Source organism: Nicotiana tomentosiformis, chromosome 10 (assembly GCF_000390325.3).
Source record: "Nicotiana tomentosiformis chromosome 10, ASM39032v3, whole genome shotgun sequence".
In the NCBI taxonomy this organism is placed as follows: domain Eukaryota; kingdom Viridiplantae; phylum Streptophyta; class Magnoliopsida; order Solanales; family Solanaceae; genus Nicotiana; species Nicotiana tomentosiformis.
In genome coordinates, this window is record NC_090821.1 from 72642495 (window position 1) to 72663801 (window position 21307).

The 21307-nt window shown below is 36.6% G+C and overlaps 1 protein-coding gene across 6 annotated transcripts; it reads left to right on the forward strand.

The window, feature by feature from the left end:
- The first annotated feature begins 3544 nt into the window (after positions 1–3544).
- LOC104110416 (late blight resistance protein R1-A-like) lies at positions 3545–20059 on the forward strand. Of its 6 annotated transcripts, none has more exons than XR_011411486.1 (4): positions 3545–6320; positions 6416–7536; positions 7739–7803; positions 19981–20059. XR_011411486.1 is itself a non-coding variant. In XM_070187270.1 (3 exons), the coding sequence occupies exons 1-2, from the start codon at positions 3763–3765 to the stop codon at positions 7515–7517; spliced, it is 3660 nt and encodes a 1219-aa protein (XP_070043371.1). In that variant the 5' UTR covers positions 3545–3762; the 3' UTR covers positions 7518–7536; positions 16729–16964. The 6 variants fall into 6 exon arrangements, 3 of the variants coding, with proteins under 3 accessions (XP_070043371.1, XP_009618218.1, XP_009618209.1); XR_011411485.1 differs by lacking the exon at positions 19981–20059 and adding an exon at positions 16729–16964; XR_689452.4 differs by lacking the exon at positions 19981–20059 and adding an exon at positions 9518–9847.
- Positions 20060–21307: the final 1248 nt, after the last annotated feature.

The following is a 21307-nucleotide window of genomic DNA, read 5'->3' on the forward strand; positions in this document are numbered from 1 at the left end:
TAAAGAATGCAGGGCAGGGATTGTTATTATTTTCCTAATCTTCTTCTTTTTTTTTAAATTATTTATGAATCAAAATCACCTGCTAAGACCCCGTTTGGATTAGCCGATTATAAATAGCTAATTAGCTTTTAATATGAAAAAATATTTTAAGTGCTGAAATTGATTTTTAAAATACGTATTTATGTGTTTGGATGCAAGTGCTAAAATTGATAATAAGCAGTTGATGTGTTTGATGAAAAAATATTGATAAGTTATATTTTTATTAAAATAACTAAAATGTCGTTGAATTGTTTTCAAAAGATTATAAATTAAAAAAATTCTTTGTAAAGAAAAGAATTAACCATGAATATGGAATAAAGAGAAAGCCGAAAAATTTATTTTGAGAAAAGTATTTTGTGAATTAGAAAATATTATTAAGGTTAAATTAGTAGAAGTATTGGTCAAACTATAATTGTTTATAAGCTAAAAAATCACAAGTTGGGAGTGACCAACTTATAGCCTATGACTGATTTTAGCACTTGGCTTATAAGCATTTTTGGTCTTTATCAAATGTGTAGATAAGCTAAAAGATGATTATAAACCAGTTTGACCAACTTATAAACTTAGCCAAACACTATATGTATTTGAAAATTAAGTTACAGTTTTAAACAATTAAGAGCTTGTTTGGACATATGAATTTTTTTCACTTTTTTTGAAAAAAATTTATTTTTTTCGAAATCAATGACCATATTCTAATTTTTATTTGAAGATATAAATTTTGGAATTTTACTATTCTTATCTCCAAACGCCCACTAAGTTATATTCTTTTCGACAATATTCTACTTTATAGTAGTACTATTTATTAACCTCTCAGTAGATTTGAGAAGGCTTTTTAAATTATTAAAAATAACCCCAAGTCTTTCTATCTCTAATTTCCTGTTTTGGTGACCTGGCTAGTTTCGCTAAGGAAAAATACCTTTAACACCTCTAAACTTAACACGGATTATTAGTACAAGTTACAATCTTAAACTATTTGTGGTCTTAATTACCTCCCTCAACTTAGCATTTTGAGAGCCATTACCCCCTGGACGCTGATGTGGCAAAGAGTGTGGGTGCACTTGTCTGCCACATAAATTTTTCTGTATATGTGACATTTTTTTTAAAAATAAAATATATTTTTACCTTTTTAAGTATGTTGCCTTTTTGGATAATTTTTTTCGAATATAATTTATAATAAAACTTGGATAAAACTATATTATTTAGGCTAAATATTTTTATTTGGCTAAAAATAATAAAGTCTTAGTTAATCTTTTTTGAATTTAACCTGAAAATAAAGATTTATACAATTGAAATAAATAGTCAAGGCATCTAAAAAGTTATAAAAAAAATACACACGTTTTTTCTGACATCAGGCACTTCGAATTGGATTATGAAAACTCCGGTTCAATTTTTCGGTTATGAAATACCAAACCAAATAATCTTAGTTTGGTTTGTTTTCTTAGAGATTTCAGATTAATTGATTTAGTTATTTTGAAATTTCTGTTTAAACCTATGGACATCTTCTCACAAGAAATAATGGACCTCTAAGTAAAGTATTTATGTCAAATTACCTAATTACCTCATTCCCATTATATTCATATGAAAATTTGATAAATGTAAGTACAAATGTAAATCCGACAAAAGGATTACAAGAAGAAAAAAAAATAATAAAAAAGTATGAGATAACTATCATGAGTATATGTTATAAATAGTCAATTGAAATAAATAGTCAAGGCATCTAAAAAGTTATAAGAAAATACACATGACTATTTATTTCAATTGTATAAATCTTTATTTTCAGATCAAATTCAAAAAAAGATTAACTAAGATTTTATTATTTTTAGCCAAAAATAAAAATATTTAGCCTAAATAATGTAGTTATATCCAAGTTTTATTATAAATTGTATTCGAAAAATATTATCCAAAAAAGTAACATACTTAAAAAGGTAAAAATATATTTTATTTAAAAAAAATGTTACATATACAGAAAAATTCATGTGGCAGGCAAGTGCACTCACACTTTTTACCACATTAGCGTCCAGAGGCAATGACTTTTAAAAGGCCAAGTTGAGGGATAATTAAAACCACAAATAGTTCAAGGTTATAACTAATAATCAGTCTAAGTTTAGGGGTGTTAAGGTATTTTGCCTTACGCTAATTGAACAAAAATGGCTCTGGTGGACAAACGGTGCCATTCTCTGCATTTTTCTTTTCCAGAAGAAGAACCGTTGAAACCACCAATTAATGCCGACAACGCTTCCTCCTCCGCTTGAAATTTCAAAGTGGGGCATTCAATATTACTGGAGATAAGTTGTGGTTCGAATGAACTATTTCTTAACATTATTTTTCTGATTTTAATAAATAATGTTTTGATTTGAGATGTATATCACTGTGAGTGATTATTTACATTCTTTGATTGATTTGCTTACATTATTTAATGAGCCGGAGCGCAGCCATCTTATCTAGAAGTTATCGCGAAGCACTAAAAGAAAAGGATTGGAAAACACAGCCGCCTAGGAACCACGGGTGTCGGGACCCTACTAGTAAAGAAAAAATGAAAGTGGGCTCTACTAACCAGCTGAAAAGGCCTTTTTTCTTTTTAATAATACTCTTATGTTTAATCAGTTTGATTGAATACAAAATTTAAGAAAAAATAATTTTTTATGAATTTATAATTTTAAACAAATTAAAAAATACCTAACTTGTTTGTGTGATTATAAACACCTGTGGTTAATGATAGTATCGGAGGACAAAAAGGAAATTGGATTATGGAACAAAGTAAGCTTTATATATATTATTGTAATCATTTAATGTACTGATTCTTATCTGTTACTGAATTGTTTATATGTCAAGTTGATGGCTGACAGACTGTCAGCACAATTAAAAAAATCCAAGGATATGAAACTGCAAGAACTAGGAAGTAAAAAAATCCGAATCATACGGGGACAAATAATGTGGATGCATATAATTGAGGTGACTATGTAATAAAATATACAATATGTTAGCCAAAATTGTCCTTTATCTACTTTGTCGTTGATCTATTGCATTGAGCACTTATTATCTTTTAAGTTTGCTAAACTCTAACAGATTTAATCCAAAACAAAAGATCAAAATGGAAACCTAAAAACTAACAGTGAGTTAACTGGGTAAAAAAATTTTCAATACTCAAATTTTATAGAAACGATGTAGTGAACCTAAATCTGTTTAACGGGTCGGATTGATCCGGTTCCGGACCAACAGTAATTTTTATTGGCCGGGTTTGACCGGTAAAAAAATATATACCGACTAATCCCTAACCTCCAAACCCAGCCCTACCCGCCCCGTTCCATCGGTCCGGGCCGGTTCAAAACCGGGTCAATCCGGCCCGTTAAATAGGTTTAGTTTTACTATATCGATTCTGTAAAATTTGAGTACTAAAAGTTTCTTTACCCAGTTGACTCAGTGAAATCACTAATAGTTTTTAGGTGGTCTTTTGTTAAATGAAGTAAACCTAATCTAACAAACTCAAAGGAGAATAAGTGCTCAAGCCAATTTTGGCTAAAAACTCCTAAAATGATAGATGAAAACATTAGCGTCCTGATGAAGATAAAATTCTGAATAAGAGAAAGCCAAAGAGAAGAGAAGAGAATTTTTCTTTTTAAGGTTGTATCAGTTGTCTGTGATTCAACTGCCCTTCTTTCTTCACTGTCAAATTCACAACGGTTCTTTTATTACCAACACTTCTGATAAGAAAAAGGAAAAGAGATGTTTCCCCTTGAGGTTGCAAAGGATCAAATCGAGTTCCTTGAAAGGGAGTTGAGATTCCTGGATATTTTCCTCAATTTACAGAGCTCCAAAGCTGAATGTGACACTTTGGATGTCACACAAAAAGCACAAACTCTACTTCACGATACTCGAGTTGATCTCTCCACTCTTAATTTGACTTCTCCAAATTTTTATCCGTCCATCTATCAGATGGAAGGCGACATTCGTTTGATCAAGTCGGAAATCAGAGCCAATTACTCCTTTCCAAAAACATCATTGCCCCTTTCAGCCAGCAAGAATGGTGTTGCTATTTCCGAAATTGTACCTGAATTTATGGGCACTGTTGTGTGTATTCTCAGTGATTTACTGAATATTTATGATGGCCGTTCTGTACTTTTTGTTCCAGGACCCAAGGAACAAATAGTAGAAGTTTTAGAAGAGTTGAAGTCTCTGAGAGCTTTTGTCTGCTTTGTTGCAAAGAGATGCAAAGAGCCTCAGAGTTGCCATCATGATTTCTTCACTCATATTTTTGTTGTGGCTGGCCATGCAGCCATGCTTGTCTGGTTGAGTTTACCAGGCACTGACAATGGAACTCAAGACTTGGCTTCTGGTGAAATGAATGCTTTGCTTTCTGATCACCTGCGAATGAGGATTAAGCCTATTGAGCCAAGTATCCGCAAGATCTACGTTGATGTTCTGCAAGCTTTAAAGTCAACATCACAATCAGGATGGCGTCCCGATATCCAAAATGAGAATACAACAAACAGTGAAACTGCCTTTTTGGAGACTGTCCTGCACAACTTGGTGGAGCTACCAGCAATTGGTAACACTACAGTTGCTTTGAAAGATGAAACAGCAAACCTTCAGGAGATGCTCAACCTCTTGCGAGCCAATCTCCCCTATACGCCGATGCAACATCTTGAATCTCATTTTGAAGATCTCCACATTATGATTATTGATGCTGGAATTCTAGTTTACTCGTTATATGATGTTGCATCGGCCAAAGTGAACCAAGCACTGCTTGATTTTCCCGGAAATATTCAGCATTTCAACACTGTGATTTATCCCATAGTTCAGAAGGTATTCCAATCTAATTTGCCACGGATTCACGGAATAGGCTATGTTGATTTCCTTTTAAGCAACCTGAATGAGTTTCAAGGTCGTTATTCAAAGTCACTTGTTTCTATCAAGAACCAACTTCAAATAATTCAGAAGGAACTTGAGAGCGTGCAACCGTTTCTCAAGGATGTTGCAAAAGAGCGACATAAGCACCACGAAATTCAACATTTGGCTCAGTTAGTGATTGGCACAGCATATGAAGTGGAATATATAGTCGATTCTTTTATCAGCAAAGAAGTTCCCGAGTGGTGTCTTGAGCGTTGGCTCGTTGATATCATAGAGGAAATTAAACTTAACAGATCAAAAATAGATGTTCAATTGAAGAAAACACCTGCCGTTGACATAGCATTACATGATCCCGTGGATGCAGACGCTGCTCATACATCATCAGAATCTACGTCCCTAAAGAATGAAGAAATCGTGGGCTTTGATCATATCGTTCCAGAATTAAGAAAGAAGCTAACTAAAGGATCCCAACAGCTAGACGTCATCTCGATTGTCGGCATGGGCGGACAAGGTAAGACGACATTGGCCAACAAACTCTTTAATGATGACTCAGTTAAATCTCGATTTGATATTCGGGCGCAATGTTGCGTGTCGCAAGAGTATTCATGTAGGTCCATTTTATTGGCCATTTTACGTGATCTTTCTTGTGATGACCCTGCTGCTAGTGAATTGTCTACTGAAGATCTACGAGATAAGCTTCAAAAAATTTGTAAAGTGAAAAGATATCTTATCCTTATCGATGACATATGGGAAGCTAGTGTGTGGGAAGATTTACAGCCTTGCTTTGCGGATGTTAATAACGGAAGTCGAATTATTCTAACAACACGACAAGTTGAAGTTGCCAACTCAGCTAGAATTTCTTGTGAGCCCTTTCATCTTCCTATGTTTAAGGAAGACGAAAGTTGGAAATTGCTGAAAGAGAAAGTGTTTGGTAACGAAGGATGCTCTCCTGATCTTGAAAAGGTTGGGCTAGAAATAGCAAAGAAGTGCGCAGGGCTGCCTCTTTCAATTGTTTTGGTGGCTGGTATTCTCGCAAAGGAAAAGAATGAACAATATTGGAGACAAGTCGCTAAGAATTTAGGTTCCCACATTCAAAGTGACGCAAAGGCTATGATAGAGCACAGTTATAAACATTTACCCCATCATTTAAAGCCTTGCTTCCTTTATTTTGGAGCATTTTCAGAAGACAGGACGATCAATGTTTCAGACTTGACATGCTTATGGATGGCAGAAGGATTCATAAAAATTGATAAAGATAAGAGTTTGGAGGATGTAGCATCAGATTACTTGGAGAATCTTATTGGACGAAATCTAGTGAAAATTGCAAAAAGGAGTTCTGATGGCAAGGTCAAAGCATGCCAGATCCATGATCTATTGCTTGATTTCTGCAAGGAAACAGCTGAGCAGGAAAAGCTTCTACTCTGCATAGATAGGTAAAACTGTAATTTTCTATTTCTTTGTTTGTTCAATCAATCAAGTATTCCTGTTATATTTGAAATTTAATCTTATGCTAATTTGATGTTCACAGGTACCAAAGTGCCAATCCTTCACCTGGCATTTACTCACACCGGCAGCTAGCTCAAGGTCGCCTGTCCATTTATGCTGACAAGAATGATCTTGCAAAATGGAGTTCGTCTTGCTCACTTGTTGGGTCTGTACTTTGCAGGGATGATATCATAGAATACCTCTCTCCAACCTCGCGCATCTTTCAGAAATTCAAGTTTCTAAAAGTGTTGGATCTGAAGTTCATCGTTGTTGATTCTTTCCCAACAGAGCTGGTTTACTTGAGGTATTTTGCAGTACGAACTGCGAAGAAGTCAATTACATCATGCATAAGCAATCTATGGAACCTTGGGACTTTGATAGTCAAAGGGGAAGGGACATACTTGTCACTACCGTTTACACTCTGGAAGATGTCTAAATTGAGAATTCTGCATATTTGTGACAATGCTTATTTCACCATTAATGGTGCAGAAGAATCACTTGAGAACTCCTCCAATCTTGACAATTTGGAGACTCTTTCCTGTCCATGTTTTTCTTGTGCGGAGGATGCAGAATTTGTATTGAGAAAGACACCAAATATTCGGAATCTGAGATGCTCAATTAAGTATCCTGAAGTAAACTTTTGGGTCCTTCAATTGGAATTTCTAGCACAGCTTAAGACGCTCAAGGTTCATTTTGACGTGCATTTAGCCATAGCTGGTGCTTACATCTTCCCCTCAAATCTCAACAAATTGACTTTGTCCACCATTTTCTGGGGCACTGGTTCAGAGATTGCTATGCTTCCCAATCTTCAGGTACTTAAACTGGTAAATGTTGAGTTTGATAAAGGCGAATGGACAGTGAACGACAATGAGTTCCCTAAACTCAAAGTGTTGAAAGTAGTAAACTCTGATAATTTTAACGAGTGGAATGTCTCGGATGATGCCTTTCCTTGTCTTGAACATTTGACATTGCATAAATGCAAATATCTTAAGGAGATCCCCTCTTGGTTCGCGGAAATCGCTTCTCTCAAGTTTGTTAGGGTAACGTCTTGCAATGAAGCTATTGTTGCTTCAGTCGAGGAGATCAGGACAATGCAAGTTGAAGATTACCAAAGATCTGAATTCCAGATCTTCGTTGACAAGTAGAATATGTATTGCTTATGAGGTAACCTACCGTTAAATTCCTTTCTTATATTCTAATATCTTGCTAATACTTTGTTTGGCAACTTTTCTTGAGCGTTATTATTTATTTATTTATTGGGGGTACTGTTATATCTTTAACTTGAAAGGGCTATCAATATAAAGTTTAAAAATAAAAAATCATCAATAGAAATCGAATCAAAATCACTATTTTCCTACTTCTGCAGCTCTCCATCGACATCCCTGCTTGCCGACGGAGGGCAATTTGATATTTGCAGTGCTCATATATTAGGTAAAATTACTGTTGTGTCCCTGCACTGGCTGATTTGTGTTTTTCAGGAAAGATTATTTACGTAATTTTGCACTCCGCTGCTACCGCTTTATTACGTCTCTGTATCTTATCCTCTGGTTTCATTCTCTCTTCGGTGCGTTTTTTTTTAATCTACTCCATTTTCTCAGCTACTTCGTCCACAGGTGTGTTGAATTTGTTATGTCAGCTTATTTGGGAAATTTTTGGGTTCTTTGTTTGTTTGATTTCATTTCCCTTGTTGCCTGTGTATAGGGTTGCAAAAGATTTGACGAATATATAGTTCAATAAAAACTAACATATCTTACATGCTAAACTATAAGTTTTAACAGATCAGACCAATGTACTCTCTTCATCTTCTAAAGTTTATTTTGTTAAAGCTAAGTTGAAGTCAAGTGAGGCATAAAATTTGTACAGATTTTAGTATAATTTAACAGATAACATTCAAGGTTATTCGTATTCTTTCTTCTTTCAGCTTTGATTTGACTGCTCAATTTTGTCACTATAAATTAAACGGCATAGTTGATCAATAAATCAAAAAGTAAATATGTTTTATTTTGAAAATAAAATCAAATACAAAAGGTGTAAGTGTAAAATTAATCAAATTGAGACCTGATAAAGGGATACGCTATAGCATCACAGTAGATATATTGACCGTGTAAAAACATTTCGTATAGTTTAACTGGTTGTAGCATATTCATTTAGTTATTTTCAAAGTTATTTTGATGATAAGCTGAGTGAAAGATTAGTTATTTCTTGGCTATAATTACTATTTATTTCAACTTGTGAACAACAAGTTGAAAGGAAGAACCTTTGGGACAAAAAAGATTTTATTATCCAAGTTTCATGGTATTGCTGCCAGGGGCGGATTTAGGGGGCGGAAGGGGTTCACCCAAACCCCCTTCGCCGAAAAATTACACTGTATATATAAGGCAAAATTTATTTTTTACCTCTATATATTAAGTTTTGAAACCCCTTGACAACCCAAAAGTGTAGCTTAGTGGTCAAGGGAGTTCAAAATCTTTGAAAAGTCATATGTTCAATTTTCACTAGCTATAATTTTTTTTTCTTGAATCCCTTTCGCGGAGATCCTGGCTTCGCCACTGGTTGCGACCCATTAGTAAATTTGTCAATGTTACCTCGGGACAAAATACAAATTAGAGAGAGCGATAGAAATTTTTAAGGAGATGTATGAACGACAAGTGGCATCAACCATCAGGTAATATGGTGGTAGTAACTTAGAAAAGGAAAAACTAAGTTGTGCTCTTTCTCTTCTTCTTTTTTTTGGATTGTAGAAGTAACCTAGGAGATATCAAAAAGGGAGCTTTTGGATCGTAAAATTCATACTTCGTAGACTGCAAGAGTAAAATAACAAAATTATGTTTATGCACGAGCATGAAGTCGTCTAACATGATTTTCAAAGAAAATAAACCATTCGAACCCAATCAATGAGCTATGATGTCAATTGTCATGTCTAATATTCAATTGTTATTTCTATTGATGAGAACTTAATCTTTTACGTTTTTTTACTCAGAGCCGCTTTTATTAACATTTAGTACTTAGTGCCTTATGTTGTTCATGATAATGCAAGAGTTTCTTTGTTGAAACAGAAAATTCAAGGTTTCTATGTCTTTATCATCCTTTTTTTAAAATCTTTTTCCCAAGCCATCTCACTTCAGATTACAAAATTTGTGCCTAGGGAGAGGAGGGTTTCTATCTAAACCAGGACAGAAAGGGGATTGTGAATGTGAAAATCACTATGGATGACATACAGGAAGAGGTTGAGTACTAGAATACAATGGTGATATGCTATGTCTTCGGATTTAACCCTCCGTAAATTGTTACGGAGGATACTCCCGACGTATATGGGGAGCATTAGGATTGATAAAATTGCCCAAATTAACAAGGGGTTTTCATTGTTAGATTTCATAAAGCTGAAAATCGCACACAGGTTGTGAAGGAAGGGATGAGAATGTTTGATAGAAAAAAGACAAGATGAATGGAAGCATCACGATTAATGATTGCAGAAGGAATGTTATAGAGAAACGAAATAAATCACAAAAGCAGGCCAATAGAGAAGGTATACAAAAGGGGGAAGAAATACTACATCGACATGTCAATTGATCATCGTATTGAGTAGATATTGACTACAAGAGCAGAGTCTGTCATTCATTGATAGATCTAAATAAGAATCATTATATTTGAATAATAATTAGAAGAAACATTAGTGTAGGAGAGTAGGTATACATTTCTAAATCAGCCATCTAGTTGAGTAGTTGACATGTCGAAAATTATTTCTTATTAAAATGAGAAGAAAATGTTCAGAAATAGTTAAGACAACTCATGTGATCACACCTTAACTCCGTTGTTTTAGGGTTGATGCATCGTGAGATCTAAAGAGGTAGAGAAGACAAAAGTGAGGAATCCTATGAAAAATAAAAAACAACATACATAGATAGACACTTATTAAACTTGGTCACAATTGTCAATTTGATGCAACTTTCATAGATGGAAAATCTAAAGTTTTAAGTTGGACTAGATGATCACTGAATAAGTTTTAAGTGTCAAACTGATACTTGAGGCCAAATTTTAAATGTCTATCTATGTGTTTTGCCAAAATAAAATATTATAAGGGCAACAAACCGAGTCAGACCAGCTATATATACAGGAAGGACTAATTAGACAAACTAAAGAAAATGTTCTGTTCCTTAAGAGCATGTGAAGATAACCCCCTAGACACATGACATAACTTCAGTTGAGCTAGAAAAGAAATGGTTGCTGGGTTTGTTTATGCAGAAGAGCATCCAGCAAGTGGAAGAAAATTACTTTAACTCTAATTGGGACAAAAGGAATTTTAAGATTAGATTCAACTTTGTTTTGAGAAAACCTTAGGAGTGTGTGGAGCTAAATATTTAAGGGGGGATTTGCAGCCGTACCCTATATTTGTGCCACCTTTTAACCTGTACTCTATTTTTTAAAATTATTGATTTGATAGCCATCTCACAAAAAATCTGTAATAATATGACAATTACACCCCTGACAAAAGATATAAAACTATCTCCTCCTCTCCTCTCAGCAACTTTATAAAAAAATCAGAAACTTGTCCAAATTCATCTTCAGAATCACACTTGCATGAAATTGTTTCACCTTGTAGCTAAAATTTCATGCTAATGTAGCATGAAGTTGTTTCATGTTGAAGCTAAAACTTCATGCTAATGTAGCATGAAGTTTTATTTATCCTGCAGTCTACAGTTTTGTCATGAATTTTATCCGAAATTTCAGTCTAAAGATGTTGAAGTTATTTAGTTCATTTGCTAAAATTTCAGACTAAACATGCTGAAGTTATTTAGTTAATTTGCTAAAACTTCAGACTAAACATGCTTAAGTTATTTAGTTTATTTGCTAAAACTTCAGACTAAACATGCTTAAGTTTTTTTATTCATTTGCTAAAATTTTAGACTAAACATGCTTAAGTTTTTGTCTTGTAGTATGTAATTTCTAATGCATGCTAAAGTTATTTAGTTTATTTGCTAAAATTTCAAACAAAACATGCTGAAGTTATTTAGTTCATTTGCAAAAATTTCAGACTAAACATGCTGAAGTTTTTTAGTTCGTTTGCTAAAACTTCATACTAAACATGATTAAGTTTTTATCTTGCAGTATGTAATTTTCTAAAGAGTTTTGCTAATGCATGCTGAAGTTATTTAGTTAATTTGCTAAAACTTCATACCAAAATATGCTGAAGTTTTGTAACGCAGTTTATAGTTTTGTCCTGAGTTTTATCTGAAATTTCAGTCTAAACAAGCTGAAGTTTTTTAGTTTATTTGCTAAAATTTCAGCCTAAATATGCTTAAGTTTTTGTCCTGCAGTTTGTCAATAGTCTTTTATTAAAGAAGGGCAAAACCGTCTTTTTAAAATACTTTTAACAAAAAAATATGTATGAATGCAAACGGAAAAACAAAACGGGTATAAGTTAAAAAGGGGCGGCCAAATAGGGTGCCCCATGCAATTTTTACATATTTAAGTGTATGAATAGCGCCATCAAAATAGTTTGGCCCGTTAGGTTGTCCCAAAACCAGCCACTAGCTGAGTTAGAATAGGTTTGGCGTTGTTCTAGATTTCTAGCCCATTTAAGTATGGGGCTTTCAGCCCAGCCCGACCCAAGTTAGGGCATGGTCTTATGTAAAAATAATTGTAGAATATGCACTTTTTGGGTTGATCTTTAACTTTTGACCCCCACTTGCCTCGTAGGCAGAACTTTAAGATCAAAAGTTAAAAGCGTTGCTTATGGAGCAAGCAAGTGGCAACACTTGTTAAACTTGAAGTTATGTCCATGAGAGTGGGAGGGGATGTGCGCAAAAATTTAAGACTATCCACTTTGAGGGCTATTTGTATACTTCATCCGCCTTATGGGGTTGGGTTGGGCTAGTCCATGGGCTGAGACATTAATAGCTTGTTTGGCCAAGCTTCAAAAATCAGCTTATTTTGAGAAGTGTTTTTTTCTCAAAAGTACTTTTAGTGAGAAACAGTTTGTGTTTGGCTAATTACTTTGAAAAGTATTTTTGAGCAGCAATTAGTGTTTGACTAAATTTCTAAAATATACTTCTAAGTATATTTTTCTCAAAAGTATTTTTGGGGGAAGTTACTTTTTTCTGTTTCTCTAAAACTGCTTCTGCTTCCACTCAAAAATACTTTTTTCCCCTAAAAGCTTGGCCAAACACTTCAACTTTGAAAAAAAAAAAACCTTTTTTGAAAAAAAAAAATACTTTTGGCTTTGGAGAAGCTTGGCCTAACAGGCTATACCATAAAAAAAAAAAAAAGAATAAGACTTAAAATGTAATTATTCTAATTAAACAAGTAGAGTAAAAGTAGATTATTGGATGACTTTAATAGATACACGACCTATAAGAATTAATTATATAAACTACAACTAATTTACTTATTACAAATTGCGCAACTAAATTATTTACATGTTATTTTATTTATACCCCAACCAAGATTATTGCTATGAATAAAAAGCTAAAAATAGGAAGATTTCCCATATTAGTGGTAACCTAATTGCTTACCTAAAATCCTCCAGCACAATTGGCTAGCATTATAAATTTATAATTCATTTTCATTGTCATTCCATCATAAATCAATTTTAGATTGCATCCAATATATAGTTTATAAGTATGGTATAGTACATAATATGTATAATTAATTTTCCTTGTTAACTAATATTTGCAAGCTCCCCATTCTACTAGTTTTTCATCAAGTAATTGTATCATTTTTGCATATTTGAATGCACATATTCTAAATCTTGATAGACATCAAACCTTTTTATACAATGCATTTCATATTTAAAAGAATTAATATCCTAGAAATTTTCTAAACTATCACGTTTTTGTCAGTTTTCTAATTAAATTTTTTGGCATTCCCAAAACCTCCTTGAACTGTATTGCCCTTCGTATTAAAACCCCATCGTTGCCTTCTTAAAGGTGCATGACACTATACGTGGCTATTTAATTCAGCCTAAAATCCCTCTAAACTATTATTTTTTTGTCAGTTACCTACTTAAACTATCTGTATCGCCAAAATCCCCTCTGAACTATATTTTTTTATATATTAAAACCCCATATTGAATTCTTAGAAGTGCATCTACCGATCTAACTATGTTAACTTATGGTTTATACTAAATTTTTTATGTAGTTTACTCATGATGTGTTACTCTCGGATGACTGATTAATTCTAGGAATTTCAGTCAAAATAATATCCAATGTAATGTGTTAATTTTAGGTTTAATTATGGTTGTGCTTCATGTAAGGCTCCAATTGAATAGGTCCTTATTTGCATTCACTTTGCAGTACAATAAAAAAAACTAAAGGCATATAGTGTTGTATATCTGAAAAATCATCTTATGTTACGTAAACAAGATTACACAAAATAAGATTTAGCAAATAAGAAAACAACCGGCCAACAACAACATTCTCTAATTCTAGACTGCACAAACAAGATTCAGGAGAATCAACTTTATTCTCTATAAGGTGTTGGATTTAATAAAAAGATTTAAATGAATGTTATTTCAATAAGATGTGCAAAACATGAAAAGATTAAAACAAGAGAGTGAATAAATCATTTCAGAGAAAACAAGTGAGGGAGAAATTCTTTTAGAGGGAATCCATATGGAGAACCGAAGAAAAAAGGCAAGAAGAAGAAGAAGAAGGTGGAAAAAAAAGAAAGGTGAAAAAAATAAGGAAAAATAGTGAAAAAATAAGGAAGAAATTAAAGGTGGATAAAGGAAATAAAGAGAATATTTTTAAAAAAAATTGAAAGAGGGTTAGGCTAATTAGCCATTATATTATGTTAGGTGTGCCATTTTGATGGCTTTTTTCAGGCCTCGCACACTCCCAAGTGAGTTATTAAATAGGTTATTCCAGGTAAGCAATGAGAAAATTTAAGGGATTTTGTCACGACCGAAAAATCCCACCACAGGCGTCGTGTGATGACCCAAAAGGTCATCTTATATTTTAGAACTCAAATCTGCGCTCTTAAGCCTTAAAAATCTCATTTTTATCCTTCTCAATTTGCGTGCGCAGTCCGGGCAGGTTTTCAGAAAGCTTTTATGTTAACAACTAATGAAAATAAGAATTTTTGTCTTAAAAATTAATTTTAGTTGTCTTCGGTCAATATTTTTGGTAAACGGGCCCGGATCCGTGCTTTGACGGTCCCGGTAGGTCCGTATCGAATTATGGGACCTGGGTGTATGCCCGGAATCGAATTCGGAGGTCCCTAGCTTGAGTTATGAATTTTTGATGAAAATTTAAAAAGTTTGGGAATTATTTATTTTTAAGAATTGATTGATAATTGACATTGTTATTATTGGGTCCGTATTTTAGTTTCGGAGCCCGGCACAGGTTCATTATGATATTTAAGACTTATCTGTGAAATTTGGTGAGAAACGGAGTTGATTTGACGTGATTCAGACGTCCAGTTGAGAAAATAGAAATTTTAAAGTGTTTTTGAGAATGTCATTTGATTTGGTGCTAAATTCGTAGTTCTAGGTGTTATTTTGGCGATTTGATCGCGCGAGCAAGTTCGTATGATGTTTTTAGACTTGTTTGCATGTTTGGTTTGGAGCCTCGAGGGCTCGGGTTAGTTTCGGATAGGCCACAGGATGTTTTGGACTTTAAAAATCTGGTATTTTGCTGCAGCAGGTGTTCTGGCATGTCCTTCTTCGCGTTCGCGAAGGTACTCTCGCGAACGCGAAGAGTAAACTGGGCAGCTGAGGATTTCTTCTTCGCGAACGCGAAGCGATGGGGGCGTTACCCTTCGCGAATGCGATAAGCCCATCGCGAACGCGTAGTGTTAGGTACTGGGGAGGTGCAGACAATTTTTTCTTCACCGCGAACGCAAATGCGAGCACTGTCTCGCGAACGCGAAGGCTTGACAGCCCATACACTTCGCGAACACAACAGTACTCTCGCGAACGCGATGAACACTGTCGCCCAACACTTAACAGAACCCAAAAACGCGATTTTAGCCAAAAACTCATTTTTCTCAAAAATCAAACGGTGAGAGGCGATTTTTCAAGAGTCATTTCTTCCCCAAATTGTTCGTAAGTGATTCTAAACCATTTTCTTTCAATTACCCATTACATTTCTTGAATTTTCAACCTAAAATCTAGAGTTTTCATGGTAGAATTAGGGGATAAGGTATAAATTAGGAATTTCAGGAATTTGGGGATTTAGACCTCAATTTGAGGTCGGATTCCAAAACTAATTACATATTCGGGCTCGGGGGTGAATGGGTTAAATGATTTTGGTCCGAATCTCGAGTTTTGACCAAGAGGGCCCGGGGTCAATTTTTCGACTTTTTGGAGGAAAATTTGGGAAATTTAAATTATGAAATATAATTGATTCCTTTAGCAATATTTTATATTATTGAGTCATTTTTGAATATATATGAGTGGTTTAGAGGTGAATTCCAAAGGAAAAGCTGTGATTGAGAATTAAGTGGCCTTCAGAGCGAGGTAAGTGTCGTGTCTAACTTTGGCTTGAGGGAATATGTATTGTGTGAGTATTTGCTACGTGTTTGGTTGTTAAATACGATGTATAGGTGAGGTGACGAGCATCTATGCGTCATTGTCAAGTCATAGCATGCGAGTGAAATTCTATTTTTGTCTTTTTTGTAGCCTTAAATTCTACTATCCATGCTTATCGGGTTATTTGAAATGATGGGTGACTCATATATGGTTTCACTGAGATTTGGTAACTTTCGAATATTGATTCAAGGTTGAGATTATATTGTGCTATTGATTATGGGTAAAATACTGGTTTCTTTGTGATACTCTTATCTATCCATTGTTATTGATTTTGTGATTGGTGAGGAGGAGTGTAAAGCACGAAGGGTGATGCCGCGCATGCATTATTTATATTGTGAGGAAGAGTGTAAAGTACGAAGGGTGATGCCGTGCATGCATTATTTATATTGTGAGGAAGAGTGTAAAGCACGAAGGGTGATGCCGTGCATGCATTATTTATATTGTGAGGAAGAGTAAAAGCACGAAGGGTGATGCCGTGCCGTTCTATTAATTTATCTGGTGAGGTTGAGAGTAAAAGCACGAAGGGTGATACCGTGCAGTTTTCCTTTGCTGTTTTAATTGCTCAATTCGTTTAAGGATTTTCTGTTTAATTCTGTCTTTTCATTATTCTCACTCTTTATGTTGTATTCCCCCACTGTATGTCCCCTTCCCATTATTTCTGCGTTATTGCTTTATTTACTGTTGTTGCCACTAGCATGATTATACTGTTCAGGTTATACGTAGGTGTCTTGTCCTAGCCTCGTCACTACTTCGCCGAGGTTAGGCTCGACACTTACCAGTACATGGGGTCGATTGTACTGATTTTGCACTCTACACTTTCTGTGCAGATTTTGATACCGGCTCAGGTTGATCGAGATTTGCTACTGGTCAGTTGTTCGGAGACTCAAGGTAGATCTGTCGGCGTTCACAGACCTTGAAGTCCCCGTCTATCTTTTATGTCCTACTGTTTTCTTTCATTCAGACAGTTGTATTTCTTTCAGACTATTACTTGTAGTAAATTCTAGAATGCTCGTGAATTGTGACTCCAGATCCATGTGGTAGTAATTAATACAGTTTTATGATATTTCGCACTTATTATATTTTATCTTAGTTAATTATTGTTCTTTAATGAATAAAAATAAGGAATTGGTTTAACGATTTTCTAACGTTGGCTTGCCTAGCAAGTAAAACATTAGGCGCCATCACGGTCCCGTCGGTGGGAAATTTTGGATCGTGACAGTTGGTATCAGAGCACTAGGTTGTCTGGGTCTCACGATTCACGAGCAAGCTTAGTAGAGTCTGGAGGATCGGTACGGAGACGTTTGTGCTTATCTTCCAGAGGCTATGAAGTTTAGGAACAAGTTTCACTTCTTTTCTTCTCTGTCGTGCGATTTTTCTTTCTCAATACTGATTGAACTCTTCTACTCTTATTCTCTCACAGATGGCGAGAACACGTACCACTTCCTCAGCTGAGCAACAGCCAGAGCCTCCAGTGACAGCTTCTACGCGGGGCAGAGGTTGAGGCCGAGGCATGGGCAGGGCTTAGCCTAGGGCCCGAGCAGCAGCCCCAGCAGTGGAGCCTCAGATAGAGCTTGACGAGGAGGTTCTAGCCCAGACTGTTCCTGCCGGACCAGCTCAGGTTCCGGAGGGGTTCATTGCCACCCCAGTACTTCAGGACGCTTTGGTCCGTTTGGTGGGCCTTATGGAGAGTGTGGCCCAGACTGGCACATTTCCTATGGCACCGGCAGTCTCTCAGGCTGGAGGAGGAGCCTAGACTCCTACCACTCCCGCTTCAGAGCAGATAGCTCTCCAGTATCAGGCTCCAGCAGCTCAGCCAGTCGGATTAGTTCAGCGGCACAGGTCGGAGATGGGATAGCTATGTCTTCTGAGGCCTTATGGAGATTAGACAGGTTTATCAAGCTCTTTCCTGTTCACTTCAGTGGTGCTCCTTCGGAGGATCTCCAGGAGTATCTTGATAGCTGTCACGAGGTTTTACGGAACATGGGTATAGTGGAGACCAATGGGGTCGATTTTGCTGTATTTCAGATGACTGGTTCCACCAAGAAATGGTGGAGAGATTACTTGTTGACCAGACCAGCTGGGTCGCCTGCTCTTACTTGGGACCAGTTCTCTCAGCTCTTCATAGAGAAGTTTCTGCCTATCACATTGATAGAGGAGCGTCGCCGTCAGTTCGAGCGTCTCCAGCAGGGCAGTATGACTGTTACTCAATATGAGACCCGTTTTGTGGATTTGGCCCGTCATGCTATTCTTCTGCTTCCCACTGAGAGAGAGAAAGTGAGGAGGTTTATTGATGGACTTGCTCAGCCTATCAGATTGCAGATGGCTAAGGAGACTGGGAGTGAGATTTCTTTTCAGGCGGCTGCTAATGTCGCCAGACGAGTCGAACTGGTTCTTACTCAGGGAGGTCAGGGGTATGACAAGATACCTCGTCATTCCGGTGAGTTCAGCGGTGCCTCACCTAGAGGCAGGAGTACTTTTGGTAGAGGCCATCCTCCCAAGCCGTTTCATTCAGCGCTCTAGGCATCCCACGGTGCCTCAGGTGGTCGTGGCCCTCAGATGCATTATTCCGACTAGCTAGCCTACAGTGCACACCAGATCCTATTAGTGCACCTCCACTCTTGAGTTATCAGGGTGGTTATTCAGGTCGACAGGGTCAGTTTCAGGGTCAGCAGTCACAGCAGCCGAGGTTATGTTATACTTGTGGTGATCCGAGGCACATTGCTAGATTTTGCCCTCGGGCAACGGGCAACTCACAATAGCAGAGTTCTCGTGCCATGGTTCCGGCACCAGTTGCTGCACCACCTGCTCAGCTAGCCAGAGGCAGGGGTCAGGCAGCCAGAGGTAGAGGCCAGACTATTAGAGGTGGAGGTCAGGCCATTAGAGGTGGAGACCAGCCAGTTAGAGGCCGTCCCAGGGACGTAGTTCAGGGTGGTGGGGCCCAGCCCTGGTGTTATGCTTTCCCAGCCAGGTCTGAGGCTGAGTCATATGACGCTGTTATCACAGGTACTGTTTCAGTTTGCAGTAGAGATGCTTCAGTCCTATTTGATCCGGGGTCTACTTACTCCTATGTGTCATCCTATTTTGCTTCCTATTTGGTTGTGCCCCTTGATTCTTTGAGTGCTCCTATTTATGTGTCTACACCGGTGAGAGATGCTATTATTATAGATCGTGTTTATCGTTCGTGTATGGTCACCATTGGGGGTCTTGAGACTCGTGTAGATCTCCTACTTCTTGACATGGTTGATTTTGATGTCATACTGGGTATGATTGTCTGTCACCTTATCTAGCTATATTAGATTTTCACGCCAAGACGGTGACCTTAGCCTTGCAGGGGTTGCCTCGATTAGAGTGGAGAGGGAATCTTGGCCATTCTGCCAGCAGGGTTATCTCTTATGTGAAGGCTCGGCATATGGCTGAGAAGGGGTGTCTAGCTTATTTAGCTTATGTCGGCGATTCTAGTGCGGAGGTTCCTTCCATAGATTCGGTGCCGGTTATTCATGAGTTTCCAGAGGTGTTTCTTGCAGACCTGCCAGGGATGCCACCCGACAGGGATATTGATTTATGCATTGATTTGGCTCCCGGCGCTCAGCCTATTTCCATTCCTCCATACCGCATGGCCCCGCCAGAGTTGAAAGAATTGAAGGAGCAGTTGCAAGATTTGCTTGATAAGGGCTTCATTAGACCTAGTGTCTCGCCCTGGGGTGCACCTGTGTTGTTTGTGAATAAGAAAGATGGATCGATGAGGATGTGCATAGATTATCGGCAGTTGAACAAAGTCATCATCAAGAACAAGTATCCATTGTCGAGGATTGATGATTTATTTGATCAGCTTCAGGGTGCCATGGTGTTTTCAAAGATTGATTTGAGATCTGGCTAGCATCAGTTGAGGATTAGGGCATCCGATGTTCCTAAGACAGCTTTTCGGACTCGGTATGGGCATTATGGGTGCCATTATACTTTTCATGTTATATGTGGGTGTCTTGTCCTAGCCTCGTCACTACTTCGCCGAGGTTAGGCTCGATACTTACCAGTACATGGGGTCGGTTGTACTGATGCTGCACTCTGCACTTTCTATGCAGATTTTGATACCGGCTCAGGTTGATCGAGATTTGCTACTGGTCCGCTGTCCGGAGACTCAAGGTAGATCTGTCGGCGTTCATAGACCTTGAAGTCCCCATCTATCTTTTATGTCCTATTATTTTCTTTCATTCAGATAGTTGTATTTCTTTCAAACTATTACTTGTAGTACATTCTACAATGCTCGTGAATTGTGACTCCAGATCCGGGTGGTAGTAATTAATACAGTTTTATGATATTCCGCACTTATTATTTTTCATCTTAGTTAATTATTGTTATTTACTGAATGGAAATAAGGAATTGGTTTAATAATTTTCTAATGTTGGCTTGCCTAGCAAGTGAAATGTTACGCGCCATCACGGTCCCGTCGGTAGGAAATTTCGGGTCGTGACACGTCGTGATGGCACCTAGTCTCTAAGAATAGGTAAGCTGATTTCAATTACATTTTTGGAGCCATTTATTTTTTTAATTAAATAAGTAACCAAAACTAACAACAGAACAAATATGAAGGTACAACCTCCCAAGACTGGTAGTACTGAGTTACGAACTCGAACTGAATACAGGGAATGTTCACGAGGACCGAATATACAATACTGTTTGATTAAAAATTAACAGTACAATGCAATGAAAAGACTCCAAGGGACTGCGACGACCAAGCAGCTCTACCTTAAATTCTTACGATCCCGCTTTAACTCTTCCCAAGTCCAATAACTCCAATACCTGGCTCTGCACAAAAATGTGTAGAAGTGTAGTATGAGTACACCACGGTCGGTACCCAGTAAGTATCAAAACTAACCTCAATGGAGTAGAGACGAGGTACACTCAAGACACTCACTAGTCTAATAGCCTGTGCAATATAATATACAAAATAATAGGAAGCAGATAACAATAATGGCAACATAAAACAACCAGTAATATGCATAGCAGACAACAAGAATACCATTAATATCGCTCAACAATTAATAAATACAATTACACACAATAAATCAAATCCTTCAAATAAATGTCTTTCACATATAATTCTTTCAATAACTCTCTTTCAAATATAATTTTCTTAAATAATTACCTTTCAAATATAATTCTTTTATATAATACCTTCTACATAAAAATACTTTCAAATAAATATTTTGAATATAATTCTTTCAATTAAAAAGTCAGCATGTGACACCTCGTTTCATAATCATAAAAATACGGGTCTCAGCCCATTTCTATATTTTTCGTAAACACGGGTCTCAACCCATTTTTCATATTTCTACGGCACGTCGTGCCCATAATTAAATAATCATATTTTTTCGGCACATCGTGCCCTCATTTCATATCACAACTGCA